We start from the raw sequence: 19,002 nt of genomic DNA, 5'->3' as shown, positions 1-19,002 counted from the left end.
CACCCACAGGTTACGAATCAGTAAAATCTGCAGGCAAAAGTCTAAAGCAGGCAACTGCCAGGTGTGAATTAGGGTTAGAAAGCTGTCACATGTGTTCATGGAGAGGAACTTGGAGGTGGACAGAGGGGTGAAGAAAGGCGATGGTGCTTCCTGTCGAGCACTGGTATGTTAGCGCACAGTAGGGTCACTGCCGATTTGGAAAGTTTTCATCATTAAGAAATGAAAAATGTTTGAAGAGACAGGTATGTTAACCACAACATGGTCATACATCGACTCAGCATATGGGACCCCTTAACATGCGCTATTTTTGTGGGTTTATGTTCCAGTTTAAAAACAGAATTTAGGAAGGAGGTTTATAAGGCCCTGCTCCTCCCCTGAGGATCTGTAGTAATTTATGGTTGCTTCAGGAGGGAGTGGCATTTTCTTTAGTGGTGTAGTGATGGCAAGTTGTCCGTGTGGCTATAAATAGATAGCATCCCACCCATGCTCCTGTAAGTAGCCCCAAAGAAACTTGTTGAGTCGCACACAGAGTGACATGAGAGTAGAAGATGGACTATTTGGGGAGAAGAAGGGGATCAGAGGGAATGGAAGGTGGGTGAGAAAGTGCAACATAATACACATGTAATGTGTACATATATACATATACATATAAATCAAAATATATAATGTAGGTGTATGAAAATGTCATAGTAAAACAAGTTATTTGTATAATTAACATGTTAACAAGAATAGAGTTGAGCTGGGCAGTGGTGGTGCACACCTTTAATCCCAGCACTTGGGAGGCAGAGACAGGCGGATTTCTGAATTTGAGGCCACCCTGGTCTAGAGAGTGAGTTCCAGGACAGCCAGGGCTACACAGAGAAACCCTGTCTCGAAAAACCCAAAAAGAAAAAAAAAAGATTTAAAAGCAAGTAAGGAGAAAAGGCAAGGATGAAGCACCAGCTAAGCAGGAAACGAAAGCAGAGCTGTGAACGTGAGGCAGCTGAGCGTGGCAGACTTGCTCAGTGCCAGGCCCATTCTCTAGGAGGGAGTCCGAATACTCATGGCAACAGGGTCTGGGGGAAACAGTGCGGAGAAACCAGGGAAACCAGGGTTCTTTTCTCCTTCGCCATCCCAGTTACCAGATGTCCAGAAACAGGAAACCTGCAACATAGAGCTAATAGAGGCTGAGTTAGTGACACTGTATACTTACAACATTCACACCATTAGCTAAGCAAGTTTCTCAAGAGAATGATAGACAGACACAGAAATGGCACAATATGGAACAGCTGACAGTTTGGCAGGTCATGTTTTGGCTTCTGTCTCCATGGAAACACAAGTCCTGCATCCCTAGCTCTCTGTTATGTAGCTGCAGATGTGCGGGGTGGGTGGGTGGGGAATGGCGGGAGGGGTATGAGGATGCTGAGGCTGAGTATATCTGGGTTTTTGTTTGTTTGTTTCTTTGCTGTGGTCACTGGTTTGTCTCTTTCAAATAGATACCAGAAGCATCTGAAGCTATCCCGGGTGGAGACACCAAAGAGCTAATGAGAAAGAACTTTTCTGGGGCTTCAAGAACTTTTGGCTCTTGTAGGTGGAACTGTGTACCTGCCTGTTGCTACACTGCTACGGGATCGAGGTGTTAACCAGGTATGCCAGTTACACCTGTAGCCCCAGGACTTGGGAGTCGAAGGCAAGAGGATCAGAGGTCAAAATTATCATAGGCTTCACCTCCAGTTTGAGGCTTTCTTAAGCTACTTGAGAGATTCTGTCTTAAAAGAAAGGGTGAGATGTAAACCTGGGGCGAGGTAAATGCCTCACTCTCCACCTTAGGAAACACTCCAGCACAGCCATTCTTAGGGCTCACTTAGAATCTGCTCCTGTTATTTCTTTACCCGGGATGCAGGGGTTCCGTTTTGCTGGTTGGTGTGAGCCAGTGGACTTAGGCCTTTTTGCTGGGACTGCAAGCGAGGCCACCTTCTCTAGCAGAGATGCTCACATCCAGCACATCCAGCTGCCAGATGGAGCCGGGGCCCTCAATTATTTCTGTTAAATTTATGCAAAGGTGGTTTGGATGTGAGCCCAGACATGAGCCAACACTACACAAGGATGACTGAAAGGCACAGGCAGGCAAGGGGGCAAAAGAGAACTCGGATGTTTCTAAATGGAGTAAGAATGGAGAAAGTGCTTTGAGGAGGCTGAGGCAGGAGGAAGGAGTAGAACGTGAGTGCGACAGAAAAAGGTTGAGAGAGACTGAAGACGCATGACTCTCAGACATTTCAACTGGCAAAACTTAGGGAACAAGCAGAGATCACAGTATGGCCCAGAGATCCAAATCTGGGGAAACAGGGATGAAGGGACAAAAAAAGAGAAAATGTTGGCTTAGGCAGTATAAAGTGTGATTCTTTCTTTATGGAAATGAAGTCTTCTAGGCAGGCATCATCCAGAAAATGGGGCAAAATTGGATTCCAACAAACTAGAAAGATGTGGAGTTAACTAGGCCAGGTGGCTGAGATCAAAGAGATCCTTCAAAGAGGAACTCAGAGCAGCTGGAGAAGGCCCAGCCAAGCCAGGGCTACAACACAGAAAAGTGGGTGCTGTGAGATAGATGACAGGAAGAGATGATTGTATTGATGTTGAACAAAGAAATTAGGCCTATCAGATGAGAAGATGGCTCAGTCAGTGAAGCGCTTGCCTCGACAGCATGAACACCTGAGTTGGATCCCACCATTCATGTGAGAAGTTGGACATAACTCTAGTGCCCTGGAAGCAGAAGGAGGTGGGTCCCTGGGCTCCCTGGGCAACCAGCCCAGCCTAGTCAGTAGGCTCCAAGTTCAATAAGGAACCCTGTCTCCAAAATCAAAATGATGGCCCCGGAAGAATGACCTTGGAGGTTGACTTTTCACTCCACATACCATTGCACACACATTTGAACAACTCTCTCACAGACACACATAAAATACATTAGGACCGTGACCAATAGTCTGGAAAGTCATGGAGGGTAGCATTTGAGTCAGGAGAGACCAGAATGGAGCCCTGACTTGCAGCTGGGACACACACAACTCCAGGCCGTGAGGGGAAAGCTCAGCTTTGAAGAGGCTGAGGCAGGAGTCCCCAGAGCAGGACAGAATACATATTTAAAGAGTGACAGTACCCAAGACAGAATTCTTGCTTTCAATGGTGAGAAAGTCCTACAGAATCCCTTTGACTCAGGGGTTCCCACAAAAAAGGAAAGCAAATTCCTTCAGCTGGGCTCCTGGCCACACCTGTGTCATTTCAAACGAAATGAAGTGAAGTCCTTTCCAGGCATTTCAGATATAATTCATGTCCTCAACACCTGGTCATAATGATGATCTGGGGACAAGGACTGGGAATAGTCACCCCATCTATTAACATTCCAGGGCCTCCCTGAGAACATGCTCTTCCAAGATTCTCCCCTTCACCACTGAGGAATCTGATGAAGCTAGAAATGGAGGAAGGAGATGGCAAAGCTAAAGCGAGTATTAACAGGGGAAGGGATGAATGTGTGAGTTGCCTGTTTTAAATATTAATTTTCAAAGTAGTCCTTCCCTGTGAATGGGTGGTATAACAATCCATGAGTCCACTATTGGTCACAATGGTTGAAATGGCTTGTCGGTCCTACAAGATGGCTCTTGCCTGGGGATTTAGGCTGGCTTACTCTCAGAATGGGCTGGACACATTTCCAAGCCCTCAGGAATACATAGGACAAGAAACACACATGCTTTTATTATCAAGTGTGTGACATTGAGATACCATCTTCCAGGAGGCATGCTAGCAACTCCACCCATCTGATGTTTAGAGACTGATCAGAGCCCAATCACTTTTTTAAGACCACGGAGAAGAGTTCATGGGGCTGTCTCACTTGCAGGTACGCACGACTTTGGAAATATTTGTGTCTCCTCCCAAGGATGCGGATGTTATTGTTTACAGTCTGAACTTATTTTAAGGAACAAAACCTGCGGATGCACTTCCTGCCCGAGTCATACCTAGGCTTTATTTAACATTCGTCTTGTATCCCTCAGCATTGTGTTCCTGAGATAGCTGAGGAAGGAAGACTTCCAGAAGAAAAGAGGCCTCAGTGAGGCTCACTGAGTCGTGCACACATGAGAGTTAGGAGGTAGAAGGGGACTCTCTGGGAAGATGATGCGCGAACAAAGACCCATTGTTGCCTAGAACCAATATATGATAATCAAATGACTGGAGGACAGACAAGATGGCTCAGCAGCTAAAGGTGCTTGCTGGAAACCCTGATGACCTGAATTTAAATCTTTGGAACCCACACAGTGGTAAGAGAGAACTGACACTCACAGGCTGTCTTCTGATCTCCACACTCACATCATGACTGGCATGTATCCACGTACGCTTACAATAAATACGTGCGATACAAAATTTAAAGATGAAGGAAGCTGTGCCTATGAGGTGTCCTCAGACCTTATAGTAAGCAACCTGGTCCATTGTTTCATCTCCCCACATACACCAGCTGATACTGTCAAAGCAGCATTGCTAACTGTGCTATAATCACACCATTCACATATAATTGGGACCCAACCCATATGAACTGTCTCCTGTCTCGCAGATGGGAATGAATGGCTGAGGGGCAATTATAACCCTTGGCCTCAATTCTCACCAGAGCCTTTCCTCACAGGGAACTGCCAACACTGTCCCCTGGCAATCAGGAATCCCCAGCTCTCAGTAATGAACTTGCACATACATCAGACATGAGGCGAGAAAGCAAAGGAGGGAAACAGAAAATATGCCTTGAGACTGAACCAACATACACAGTGTATTGCTCAGCACAGCCCAGAACCATAGACAAAGAACTTGAAATTAGGAGAAAGTCACCCAAGGGAATAAATATAAACACTAAGCAAATAGTAGAAAGAGACACCTCAACAAAGGAGTGTCAGATCAGAAGGGCAAAGCGATAGTGAGCTAGAGAGAGTGCCCAGATTGTTCAGTTAGTTGAGTTTACCATTTTTGTGGTCTACCATATTTTCCAAAGAATGATCATCTCTAGAAACTAAAACTTTTTACTCACTCTAACTATCATTCTACCTTTTTCTATAACCATATTTAGGAAATAAATGTCTATTCCCTCAACTTATCTAAAGCAAACATTGCCATCCCTTATTGAGATCATGTGTATTCTGTATGGCCATCTTATCTTTGTATCAATTATGTTCTTTGTTCCATTTAAAATGGGAAATTTTATATTTTTGACCTTATATTTAAATGTATATATTTAGGTTGGTTTTGTTTTTCCTAAGACTAAGTTCTGGTTTGCATCATCCGTGTCTGTGGTAGCTAGGCCCTGAGAGCACCGGATCTGGTCACAGTGTCTGTTTTATGAGAGAGTCAGATGAGATCTTGCAATGTTGCATGAGAATCATAGCTTTGACCATCTCTTTCTGGTCTTCAGAAACTTAAGATCTTGTAGAACGAGCCATTAGAAGGGAGCTGGAAGCTTTCCTGTGACAGGCTCTCCTGTCACCAAAGCCATAGGAAACACCTCTGTCCTGATTTGGCTGCTTGTTCAAAGTATCTAACCAGATAACAACAAAATACTTTTCAGGGTCTGTTTTTTCTCAGAAAATTCCTCTGTCATAGGAAGTGAATGCCTGGGCAACCATTCTCCCCTAAGCTCTTCCATGGCCACAGTGGAATGGAAAATAAAAGTATAAAACATGGTGAGTGGGGAACTATGAGGACCTTTTAGGACATCTGCCTGAGATTAAGAAAATATAGTGTTTACAAGGAAATGTGGCCTTTTTACTTGGGGTTTGGGACTAAATATGCAGCTGGTACCTGAAATATCCATTTAACCACCAACAGTATAAACTCATGCCATGCCTAGCCTGGCTACCAGATTTGGGCAAACCTTATAGTAACATGTGCTTTGTGTTCAGAAACCACCAACCAAAGGAACCAGAATTTAGACACCCCTACCATGACTTTCATTCCTAACTGATAGCAACTTTGGGCAGAGTAGATAATCACCAATCAGCCTTCTGCAGGATTCACAAGTGCTTTAATAATTCAAAAAACTCAATCTTTGAATTATTGGGTTTATATTTAAGCATTTGCAGGAGATGGTTCAGGGAAGAAAATGGCTGGCAATAATTCAGAAGGCTTTCGCACACAGGGCATGGCCCAAACATACCTTCTGCTGCAACGGCAATAGTCAGGGTTTTTGGTATAACAGGTGAGTACTTGAGCATTTAATTTGCACTTCTCTGACTTCGTGTCTGTGGTGTTTAAAACACGTGAGATGAAGAAGTGAGATCATATGCCCGAGCATACAGACTCAGGGTGAAGCTGTCAAGCCAGAAGCTGCTAACTTGCTCTTTACAGTCTATGGTAAAGTAAAGGAGAGAGCTAGGGAGTTGGCTCAGAGGGGAAAGTACATACAATACAAGCTTGATGACCTGAATTTGGAACCTCAACCTCCATGTGAAAATGTCTGATATGGCTGAATGGAATGGGCAGAAACAAGTGGATCCCACATGCACATGAATACACATATGAATTTAAAGGGCAGGGGGATAAAAGCCACACTGAGTAAATGAGATGCGGTAAATATTTATACCGAGTCTGGATGGAAGGAAGCATGTTATAAGGCCAACATTTCTTTAGTGGACATGAATGTTTTTAAGCAATTGAGTTGACAGGAGCCAAGAGATGATTAGTAGTTTGTTTGAAGAATGTAGTCACCATGAGCAGACACACTGCTTCCTGGGCTCTCTGTGAATTGTCTGCATCATTTCAGTCAGATGACAGCATTAACTGACCTAGATCCTGGGCACAGGCCATCTGAACACTGACTAGCTAGGACACCCTTTCCTGTGAGGAGCTAGAACAGGACCGTCACATTCAGGATTACTGATAAACACCCAATTAAGAGGCATTTGGAACCTGATCTGAACACTCACCCTCCCCCACGGCCCCCAATTATCAGTGTTGATGAACAGGCAACTGCAATTAGTAAAGTTTATCTTTTACTTTCCTTGTGCACATGTTCTGTTGTGTGCTGTTACTGAGCCATGTCAGCATATGTGTATCTACCAAAGGTTATGATGGGAAGGACAGAACTGAACACACACACACACACACACACACACACACACACACACACACACACACACACACACACACACACACACACACACACACACACACGAAGCTGGAGGCACATGTCTGCCCTGGCCCTTTCTCAGGTTCCTGCATTCCTAAAATAATTCCAGCTGGGAGCACCACAGACTTGTTGATTCAGTGTGACACAATTTTAAGTAGCCTACTCCTTTAACTTCTGATGGAAGTTGAGTTTGGATGTGTGTGCACACATGTGCACATACATATAAAGGCCAGAGCTTTGACTTTGAGTCTTTTCAATTGTTCTCTACCTTCATTCATTCATTCATTCATTCATTCATTCATTCACCTGATTGTATGTATGTTAGGTGTGTATACAAGTGTGTGCCCGTGAATCCATACAGAAGCCAGAAGAGGCTATCTGATATTTTTATCTGTCTCTCTCTACCCTTTCCTCTGAGACAGGCCTCCAAGAATCTGTCTCCCCACTGCTAGGATTGCATGGGTATGTCTCCATGTGTGGTGTTTTTACCTAGAATCTGGCAACTGGATTTGGGTCATCAAGCTTGTGCAATGAACACTTCATCCACTGAGCCATCTTTCTACCCCAGCTGCTTCTTTTAGATCAAATAAACACCTAGCACAAACCTACCTTGACACATTCAAAACATCACTATCAAGTGTGAATACTTATTCTAAAGATAATGAAGAAAATCCTTTTATTTAAAATCCTTTTAAAAACCGTGCTTAGCCGGGCGGTGGTGGAGCACACCTTTAATCCCAGCACTTGGGAGGCCGAGGCAGGCCGATTTCTGAGTTCAAGGCCAGCCTGATCTACAGAGTGAGTTCCAGGACAGCCAGGGCTACACAGAGAAACCCTGTCTTGAAAAACAAACAAACAGACAAACAAAACATCCTGTTTAATTTAAATCAGTACTAAGAGGGGAAAGACTCAAAAGAAAGTAGAAGGCTACTTGCCTGAGTGGTATTGGAGGTGCTGCAGGTACTGGCCAACAGTGCCCAAGACTCCTACTTTCTCACGAGCTGTTCACTTTAACTAAACTTGACAGTACCCCCTTCGCATTGCCCCTAAAGTACTGAACAGTCACCCAAGATAAAAACCAGAAGTTATAAGATGATTCATTCAAATAAGGGAAGATCAGTTGGGGAAACCACTAAGCCAGTACAGCGCTTACTGTACAAACAAGAGAACTGAGTTTAATTCCCACCATTCATGTGAAAAACTGAGCCCACAAACCCAGTGCAGGGGAAGATGAGAAAGGAGCGTCCCTGGAATTCACTGAGCAGCTACTCTTGTCAAACTGGTGAGTTCCAGCTTGAACTTGAAAGCCTCCCTGCCTCTAAAACATAAGGTGGAGAGTTATCGAGGAAGTCACCCAACAATCACGTTTTTGTTTCAACACGGACATACGTCCATGTGCATATGTACCTTTCCAAGCCTCAAGACAAACAAGGGAAGAATTTTCTGAATTCCCTTTGCATGGAAAGTAGATCCAGATGGGAGACTTTGTATTTGTTATAAGGTACCTGTTAATATATTAAGTAAAGATAAGATATGTCTACATTAGTCACTGCAGGGGGGGGGTAGGGGGAAAATGAGCTGAGTTGTCAGCAGGACAGGACTCCTTATCAGAAGGGAAAGAGTGTGTCTTTGTGTAAGTGTGAATGTCCATGTCTGTGCAAGGCCGTGTCTCTGTGTGTGCATGATGCCTGTATGTATGCATGCCCATGTCTGAGTGTATGTCTATGTGCCTATGCATGTCTGTGTCTATAATTATGTGCGTGCCCATATCTATTCAAGTGTGTGTCTCTGTGTGCATATGACTATGTGTGTCCCCATTTCTGTGTGTATGTATCTGCATAAAATAAAAGCTTTTGTTTTAGTCTGAGTGATGCTAAAATGTTAAAGGCTAGATGGAAGGGCTTGTCTTGGATGTATTCTCCCTTCACAAACACACACATATAGCCACATAAATACAACATCTACACACAAACACATATCCAGAAACAATTCCTCAGGAAATAGAGCTTTTAATATAACAGTCAAAAATCAAAATTGATGCAAAAATGCATGCTGAATACAAGAAAGGAAGAAAGAATGAAATCAGGAAATATTAGTCAGGGAAACAAAAATGGGACTTAGCCAATAAATGACTTTGTAAAATTATGTCATTTAAATATGTAAAATTACATAGTTGTAAAATTATGCAATTTAATTTGCAGGGATAATCAGATTTTAAAAACAAAGGGCAGATTAAGTTTTAATAAATGAGCTTGTATTCTTCAAAAGTAAATTGGATCAGTAGGATCTCCTAGCTTGTAAATAGTTAGGAAAATTTAAAAATAGCAATAAGGGAACATGGTGTGACTTAGTTTATCAGTCCTCCCTCCCCCAGATTTGACTACGATCTCTAGTTAAGTATTGTGATTCCTATGGAGTTATAGGAATGGAAGGTTCCTTTAGCTGCATAGAATTCAGAAACATACCCATCACTGGTGATGGTGAGAAGATGCAGTAGAAGTTAAGAGAGAGAAACGAATCCTCATGAGTTAAGAAACCAAAGTGGAACAGGGCCTCATCCATAAAGACTCCATTGCGCCTCTTTCTTGAGTTCTGCCTTTGTAGGTTTTTTTTTTCTTCTGCAGCCTTACGTTCATTTTCTTAATGTTTTTAACCCAATGTCTGTGAAATTTTTATTGCTCCCCAGATAAAGACATCCGATCTGAATGTAACCACACACCTCTCGGCTCGGCAGTATTTGTCACAAACCATTATAAATTATCATGCTGATAGCCCGCATTGCTGGGAAGCCAGAGAAGTTTCATAAATCCTAACTACTCTGTCAATGGTATTCTTGTTTATTATACAGAAATAAAGTTTTATGAGACTCAAGATGTCTGCCTCTACCACTGAGGGGAAGCCTTGGAGCAGTGAGTTCTGACCAGTTCAACATTTCTAATGTACAATAGACATTTCTTTCTCAGGGATTCTCAGCCGCTCTACTTTTAATGGTGCTTGAGTGCCTTCCAAACATGCAGGATTTTGCTGGTGTGAAAAGGAGAAATTACCATTTCTTCCATCACCTCAACACCCTCTCTTCTCAGAATATTCCAGTGTTGCCTCTTATATCAATACATGAACATCCAGCTGGAAACCCTAGCCCCTTGTTATCCTTGAAGACAGATGCTCTGCTGTTCTGTTCATTGATTGATTTACGCTACACCTTGTTCAATAAAAGAATGAAAGAGATCATATTACCCGGGTTTCAATGCTTTCATGTAACGGACCCAGTTGAATGGCAGCATCAACATGGACTGTTACATGTTAAAAAAAAATTTCAGCAACCACATCTACATTCAAGGACTAGTCACTGTGAGACCCTAACCCTTCCTTTGTTAAGGAAGCCCACAGTTGAATCATGAACTAGCTCAGTTTTAGCATCATTTACATGAAAATCTCATGATTATATCCTATATTGTCAGAGTCATATGATGGATTTTACATACTTATAAACAAAACAATGAAAATTTCAAGAGATTTTTTTCCCTGCCAAACTATTTGGCTGGTCTAAGTACGTGTCCATGTCTAACCCTCCACCTAGGAAAGAGAAATGGTTCCTTGGGTCTCAAAGATGTTTCTCTGCATTGAATGTTATGTTACAAGACATTGATTTCTTGCTTGCTTTCTCATGGTGAAAGTTGACTGTACAAATAGTGGCAATTTCAAGAAAAAAAAACCACACAGGTTGTATTTATATGAGAATCAACCCATTACAGGATCAATACATTTAGTTTGACATATGTTTACTTTTATATTTCCAAATGTTCTAACAATAACCAAATTGATGTCACAGTCATGATGAAAATGTCTTGGTGGAGAGATTTTTAGTTTCTCAATAATTCTACATCGGCTCCTTCAGTTATTCTACTAGCAACTCAATAGCATTAGCACACACATCATCCTTTTCCTGTCTTTAGCCACATGCTACAGCCAAAGAGGGAGAAATGTAAACTAGCTCAACTAAGGGGAACATGAACAACCAGCTTGTTTTCTGAGACAGGGTCTCATGCATTCTAAACTTGTCTCAAACCTGCTGTGTAGCTGAGGGAGAACTAGGAGTCTTGATTTCTCTTGCCTCTGTCTCCCAGGTGCTGGGATTGCTGCTATGAACCACCATGGTCTGCAGAGCTTCCAGGGAGTTCTTCCAGAGAGAGCGATGGGTGGTGTATTAAACTCGGTTTCATAAATGGTCTCATACAGTCAGAAGACAAAAACAACACAGGCTATTTCTTAAAGAATCTCTGTGTGTTCCACCTTCTCAGAGAATTATAAACACCTGCAGATGTTGAGGCTCTGACTGAGCACATCTCAATGAGCAGAACTAATTGCCACCTCCAACAGTGACAAGAAGCCATGTAGGATCTGGAAAGATGGAGGAGCCCATGCTTAAGGTGCTTTCCCTTTTAACATTTTGAAGCTCTTCATTGTGAAAAAGGCAATGTGGCCACCCTTTGGAATGAGGCACAAAGGCATTTCCCATGAGCAGAATCCCCCTGCCCTCAACCAGAGTGAATAATCAGCTTTTAAATGCTGGTGGCTTCTTCTAGGGCACAGAGCCTGAGCTGTGAGGATTAAGAGATCATTTTATTTGACAGCAAACAAATAAAACTCATAAACAACCCCACCCCCAAATCTACCACTACACAATCTTTATGGAAGCAATCTTTTCTTAAAGCTGTGTGTACAGTGTGTGTGTGTGTGTGTGTGTGTGTGTGTGTGTGTGAGTGTGTGTATGTGTGCGCAAGTGTGCCTGCTCCTGTCCCACAGTGAACGTGGGGAGGCCTGAGGACAACACGTAGCAATAGGTTTCCTCTTTCAACCATTTGGCTCCCAGGGATTGAATGCAGTCACTCAGGCTTGGCAGCAAGTACTTTCAATTACTGAGCTATCTTGCCAGCCCCTGATTGTCTTTTTAAAAGAAGGAAATGAACAACAACAACAAAAAGAAGTGGTCCCCCTTCTCCTGTCACATTCTACCCTGTATCATGATAAATAACCATGTAAAGTTTCCCATATATCACTTTCCGCCATCAATTTCTTGAGGCAGCCTGTGTATGCATGTATTAGTGTACATATTGTTTGTGAGGAGGGTGGGGGAGCATGAAAGCACTATCTACACATAACAGTTTATCAATTAGCATTGTTCCCAGGCTTCTACTGCAGGATGTCCTGGGCTCAGCCTACACCAGCTCTCAGAAACACTGCTGAGTACACATTCCCCTCCCCCCTTTCTGTTGCAAGTATATATGAGGTGACATCACACAAGAGGTTGGAAACTGACCACAGTGGAACGTTCAAGAGATGAAAATGAGCAAAATCACAAATTAGGACCTGATCTGCTTCTTCCTCAGAGCGGCTGTTGAACATTTGTTACCACGCCACTTCCGAGGACCAGGGTTACTCAGAGCGCTTAATTCTGTTACCTAGTTACCTGGTCATAATTCCCTGATCAGAAATCAGTCAATGTGAGCTGATTAAAACCTAAGAATACTTTATTTTGAAAGGAATCATGTGTTGCCAAACCTTCTTGAAAATATCTCCTATAGCAGTTTAAACACTGTCAAGATGTAAAAATATGTACAACAACACAGTATCTAAGTCATTTACACTACTAGCTCTGTAACAATCACCATAAAGAATAGCAATAAGCCTACTATGGCTCAGTGATAGAGTCCTTACCTAGCATGCATGAAGCCATAGCTTTGACTCCCAGAACTTTCAAACAACAACAAAATAGAAACAGTACCCTGTTTTCTAGAAGGCACTGGAACACTCTATTAATTCTACCAAAGAATAATTCAAGTCAATTTAGGGGCTGGGGATTTAGCTCAAGGTAGAGCACTGGATTCAGTCCTCAGCTTCAAAAAAAAAAAACAAAAAAAAAAAAAAAAAAAAAAAAAAAAAAAAAAAAAACAAAAAACAAAACAAAACAAAAACAAAAAACAAAAAACAAAAAACAAAAAACAAAAAAACAAAATAAAAGTCAACCTAATACTGGGACTTGAATACACTGGAATCAGAGTGAAGTCCTGTATGCCAATCATTCACAGATGCATCTTCTGTCTATGTATTTCTGTTAAGTTACTAGACATTAGCAAGTTGAATGAAGTAGATACCTCGATACCCTGACTATGGAAATCTGGTTGTCACCATACCACAAAATCAACAGATTTCTGAGTCCTTTATACAGGTGGGAATGTTTTCATATCACTCTGTTCTCTACAAAAGAATGAAAACATGAAACAAGAGCAGCTTTCATCACTGTACACGTCTGCAGTACAGCTAAGTTCAAAGTAAGAACTGGCCCATGTCTTCATTAAGATTACTATTCAAGCTCAAACTGGAGACTGAACTCCTTAGAGTGCTTCAGAGTGAGATCATGTGGGATTGTGTGCTCCTGGATGTGGAGAGCATCAAGCTCTGAAGTCTTCAGTGGTAGACCTCATATGATGCAAAAGCAGAAATACCACATCTACAACCAAGATTTTTATGTAAAGAGTATGGGCATCATTTAGATGGTCTCTACAGTAAAATGTTACTGGGATACTAGTATACTGGGATACTGGGATGTTACTTTTCATAGACCAATATCTAGTGACTTCAAGTTGAAAGAGACAGACAGGTAAGGCAGATTGGTTCTAACCTTATACACACCTAAATTCTCATTGCATTTGTACATTTTTAAAAGTTGTTTTCCTAAACATTTCCACAATTAACTTAATATTTAAAACTCTTGCTTAAGCTCAGCACAGTAGCAAATTCTGTACTTGGGAGGCAGAGACAGGTGAATCTCTAAGTTCAAAGCCAGTCCAAACTACAAAATGAGTTCTGGGACATCTAGCGCTACATAGTGAGACTGTGTCACAAACAAATAATCAAACAATTCAACCAACAAAACAAAATAGCAACAATAACAAGCCCTCTAATTCACCTTATATACTTTATGAACACTTGCCTTTTTCATGTCAAACACGATGCAATCTTTCAGATCAGAGTGCTGTGATAGCTCCTGCCACGGAGCTATAGTCCCCAGCCGTGAGAAATCTTCTAAAATCATTAAATGAGCCACAGATTTGTTTAAAAAACACCCGACTCCACCATCTGCAGATTATGTATACTGGTGACCCACAATACTTAAGAAAACACAAGCCTTTTCTCAAAACCCTCTCCAGAAAGAGCCACACACCACACATTTCTTAACAAAAGATTTCCCAAACCAAACGTGTCAACAGAAGGAGGACAAACATTTAAACACAGCCTGACATATTGGGTGAACTCAGCCACTTGTAACTTCATTTCCACACCACTGACAATTGAGCTCATCTAAGTCCGGACCGCTCATTTACTTTCTCACACTCAACGGCATGGATACTCATGACCACTAGATGGTGCTGTGGCGCCCTGTTCAAACTCCCTCACTTACTTGCAGTCTCTGTCCTCCAAATCGAAATGTGGGTTGAAGTTGATCATGATTCTCTGGTAGGGCTCCGGAGCTTGGATTAGCCATTCACACTTCTCACTTGGATGGTAAGAGTGAGGGTAACCGGGAGATGTAAGGTACCCTGGATTTTCAATTTTTATGGTCCCGCCACATTTGTCTGCAACAAAAATGACATTTTAGCAGATCTCTTCCCTGCAACCAGTTGAGTCTTCTAGCTTTACATATGTATTGACAATTAGCAAACATTCTGTCAGTTTAAGAGAACTCCAAAGTGTCCCCCACAAACCCTCCGTGTAACCCTGGACACGAAGTACACCACACCACTCTTTAATCTGCAGGAGCATGACATCCACAGAAAGCTTACTGTGATCTGAGATGCTTCCCCCCCACCCAAAGTTCCTTCCAAAGAAAGAGGTCTTCCAGCATTAAAAACATTAAATCCCCTCAATTGATGTTAACACAGCCCCCTGGGAGCTCCTGCTAGACTTAATTATCTTCCAAGAAGTGTAATCACATTAAGGAACAGCTCTAAGTGGAAGGTGCCTAAAAGATGCTGTGCCACTCCTTGCAAGTGGCTTTTTGATGATAAGCCTGGTCAGTGTCATTGACCATTGGGGACTGTCTTCCAGGACTTTGATTGGCCTGAAGCCTAACCTCCTTTTGTTGTTGTCTTATCTGCCTGTAAATCTAAGTGATTTTGAGTTATCTCTGCTTTTGAGACTCAAATCAACAGAGAACAAAGTGCAGCTGGTGATGCAGAAAGAACTCGGCTTTACTTATCCAAGTTGCTCAGCCTTGGAGACCAGATCAAAGCAATGGGGCAGAAAGAAAAATAAATAGCCACACAGCATTAATTCTAATTACTAAATGTTAGGGGAAACCCTGGCCACTGAGGTCTGGGTATCGCAGATGGTGAGCTACATCTTCACATCCCGGGAAAGAGAAGCCCTCCAGTTTTCAGCCTTTATGAAAAACAAACCACCGCCACGACAAAAACTCAAATGCTGAAGTGACTCTCTAATAGCTAAATAAACCAGACTCTGGGCTGGTTTACAATTCAGCATAGATCGCTACTGTCACTCTCTATTATAGGTTTCACACAGGAGAGCCACAGCCTGCAAATGCCATCCCATTTATTGATGCTTAATTTTAGGCAATAAAAATTTGGTGCATAAACTATGTAAGAAGTACAGGTATGAAACATTGAAATATATAAGCCTATCAATCACAAACATTCAGTAATGGTATATATAGATTTTAATATTACATCTAATAGATTCTCTGTGGAAAGAGAATAGCATTCTTTGCTCTCAGCATGAATTTATAAATCTACAGAATTTTATTACAGGAAAACCAGGTCAAATGGAAATGAAAGATGAAGTGCACATCAAAAATGCATAAAGCTACATGCATTACAGAAGTCATTTCCCATAAATTAAAAAGAAGACAATATAAATTATGTTGTTTTCTCCAATTGCTAGAGGTTTCTGGCTGTTTCTTAGATTGGAGGGGGTTGGTCCTAAAGATTCTCTTCCCATTGGCTTTTAAAAGCTTCAGGTCTTCAAGAAGAACTGGTGTTGTAACCAACAATGCTCAGAATCTCAGCTAATGATGTCAGCCAGCTCAGTGGTGCGACTCTGCAGAGGGTCTGGCACTATTTTATTTTGTGCAGAAATCTTGGAGAGTGACCCCCCTCAGCTCATTAAATCGCTTCAGCTCTGTGTAGCCACCATGGCATCTGTTAGGAGAGTGAAATAAAACAGTCGACCGATAGTTACTTCAGAAGACAGTGAGGTGGGGTTGGTACCACACCAGAGCACTTTAATCTGTGACTTCTGAGAAAGTGACAGTGTAATAAGATAATGTGGACTGCTGGACTCCCACACTCTGTTCAGTCTCTCTAACAGTTGATTAGGAGAGAGGATTCCTAATGACTGTGGACCATTAGTCCTAAATAAGGTTAATGAATTAATTTAGTAGACACTTACTGGGAGGAGGTGGATATGGTTTTAAGAGGACTACAGACTTACTGAGCCATGCACTGGCCCTGGCCACCTCAAGCATAGCAATAGGGTTTCAGTTGAGTGGAGTCCGGATTCTCAGCATTCCCCACATTTCTGCTAAGAAAATTAAAAAGTGTGTGTGTGTGTGTGTGTGTGTGTTGTTCAGAACCACACAAGTCTTCATGCTCTTCACATTAGCTATCATGATCATCTTTTGGGTACCCCAACATGGCTCTAACCCAGTGTTGTTCTCAATCTGTGGGTTTCAATCCCTTTGGCAAACCTCTTTCTCCAAAAATATTTACATTACGATTCATAACAGTAGCAAAACTACAGTTATGAAGCAGCAACAGAAATAATTTTATGGTTGGAGGTCACCACAACATGAAGAACTGTATTGAAGGGTTGCATCATTAGGAAAGTTGAAAACCACCGCTCCATTTTTAGGCATTATGAAGAATAACGGTTTGAGGTCTAAACATTTGAGTTCTTTTGGTTAGAGGAAAAAGATATTTCATCCCCTGCCAGAGTATAGAAGCACTCCACCAACTCAGGTTCATTAACAAATTGAACTCTACATTCATAATTTTTTGAGTGTTTGGCTTCCCTTCCAGAGTATATAGGAAGATGCCGCCAACTCAAATTCATTAATAAATTGAATTCCAGTCCTGTTCACAAAAAAATTCGCATATCTTTTGAGAACACTGCTTGGTACCTGTTGGGGGAGATCTATAGTTGAAATCACAAAACCTGGGGAAAGCACATTAGGGAGATTAACTTCTATCATAAAGGAGTGATTTAAATTCTTCCTGGTAGAGCCCACGCTCGGCTCTTATTAAAACAATATACCACAATAAGTAGTAGATGCACTTTTCTCCTAATTACTTTGATTGAAATCTAAGCCAGACAAAGTAAACATTTAGCTATTAGTTAATAATAATGCTGAAGATCTACTGTTCCGATCAGCCCTTGCCTAGCTTTCAGTACCTTTCCAGGGGACTTGGAACACATTTGTACCAGATCCCATTTTAAACACACTCTTTAGGTTCCAGGGCACTGTTTATACCCAGGACTGCCTTTCATTTACTTAACAGTGAGTGGTTTTAAAAGCCAACTGGAAGCTGCACCAGGGTTGCGGATTCTCAGATACGCTAGTACCTCGCACTGAATAGATTCAAAGCCTTTATTGACAGTGCGACTTTCATTCATACTTCAGACTGATCACAGACGGTTTACAAAGGCAGCGGAGAGTTCCAGCGCCAAGACTGACCGCTGTCTCTGGTGTCGCCCACCAGAGGAAACCGAGTAGGGGTGTTTCGAGGAGAACCAGGAAGTCCTCCCGGTGAAGTGTTCATTAACTCTCAGCAGCCATCAGATTTTTGAAAGGGAGTCTCATTTAATTGCCTCTGGGAGGAAACATTATTAAGATAATTGGTGTGCTGATCTGGGAAGGTAGGCAGCTCTGCTTCGAAACAGAGGCAGGAGAAGCCAGCTACCAACTGGAGCAGGGGGCCGAGGGCTTGTGGTCCTCCTGCCCCAGACGCCCTGACTTCTCCGTTCCTTGCGCAGGCAAGTTTCCTGCGCCCGGCAGCCGTGCGCGCGTCCCGAGGCTGGGGCTGGAACCCCCTCGCCCGAGGGGACCCAGCAGCCCCGGGCACTCTGGTCGCTCCCGTCTCCGGCTGTCACTTACCGCTGCGGAAAGCGCCCGCCAGGGCGAGGGCAAGGGCGAGCGAGGCGCACAGCAAAGGCAGCCCCCTCTCCATCCTCCTTCGCCGAGCCAGTCCCCAGGCAGCCGCGAGAGAACACGATTGCGCGGACGAAAACCCAGCAAACGAGAATCTTAACAATCCGAAACGCTCTTAAGTCCGCCTAAGAACCATAAAATCCTCAGCCGGTCTTGGCGGGGAAGGCTAGCGGCGAGGCAATGCCTGAATTCGCGAGAAGCGCGTCTCTTTTTGTGTCTCAAGTCGCCTGCATCCTGTCATTTAGCTCCGATTTCCTCTCCCTTTTCCCACACTTGTTCCTCTTCCAGGAGCCACTGCCCGGGCCATGTCTCAGGAAGAAGAAGAAGGAGGAGGAAAAAAAAAGAGGGGAGGAGTTGCGAGGAGGAGGGGAGAGGGCGGGCGACACACCAAAGCCAATTTCTAGAGGGAAAGGAAAAAAAAATCCCGCTTGATTCTGGACGGGTTGGAGCCGAGGAGCTGGCGCCCAGAGGAGGTCCGGGTTGTCTGCGGGAAGGAGAGAGAGCAATGAAAAGATGAGCGGGAGAGCGAGGACTTTCTCTACTGGCACCCGCCTCTCTCTCCGACCTCCACCTCCCTCCCAGATCCCTTCCCTCGCTTCCTCCCGCCCCCTCCCCGCACAGCTCTGCCAGTGATTGCCTGGCTGGA

General features: G+C 43.0%; 1 protein-coding gene across 4 annotated transcripts in view; it reads right to left on the bottom strand.

Annotated features, from left to right (window-relative positions):
• The window catches only part of Nrp1 (neuropilin 1), a 153,738-nt gene that overhangs the window by 133,312 nt on the left and 1,424 nt on the right, over positions 1–19,002 (bottom strand). For 2 of the 4 annotated variants that reach the window (XM_031341885.1, XM_031341884.1), the window contains exons 2-3: positions 18,303–18,840; positions 14,592–14,766 (exon numbers count right to left, since the gene is read on the bottom strand). In XM_031341885.1, coding sequence (XP_031197745.1) covers positions 14,592–14,766; positions 18,303–18,375 — 248 coding nt within the window. In that variant the 5' untranslated portion in view covers positions 18,376–18,840. Of the gene's footprint in view, positions 1–14,591; positions 14,767–18,302; positions 18,893–19,002 lie in introns of those variants that run through there. The other 2 variants (XM_031341883.1, XM_031341886.1) reach the window with 1 other exon arrangement.

This window comes from Mastomys coucha, unplaced genomic scaffold, assembly GCF_008632895.1.
Source record: "Mastomys coucha isolate ucsf_1 unplaced genomic scaffold, UCSF_Mcou_1 pScaffold22, whole genome shotgun sequence".
NCBI lineage: Eukaryota > Metazoa > Chordata > Mammalia > Rodentia > Muridae > Mastomys > Mastomys coucha.
The sequence above is the reverse complement of the archived record's forward strand: the minus strand, read 5'-3'. Positions and strand labels throughout refer to the sequence as shown.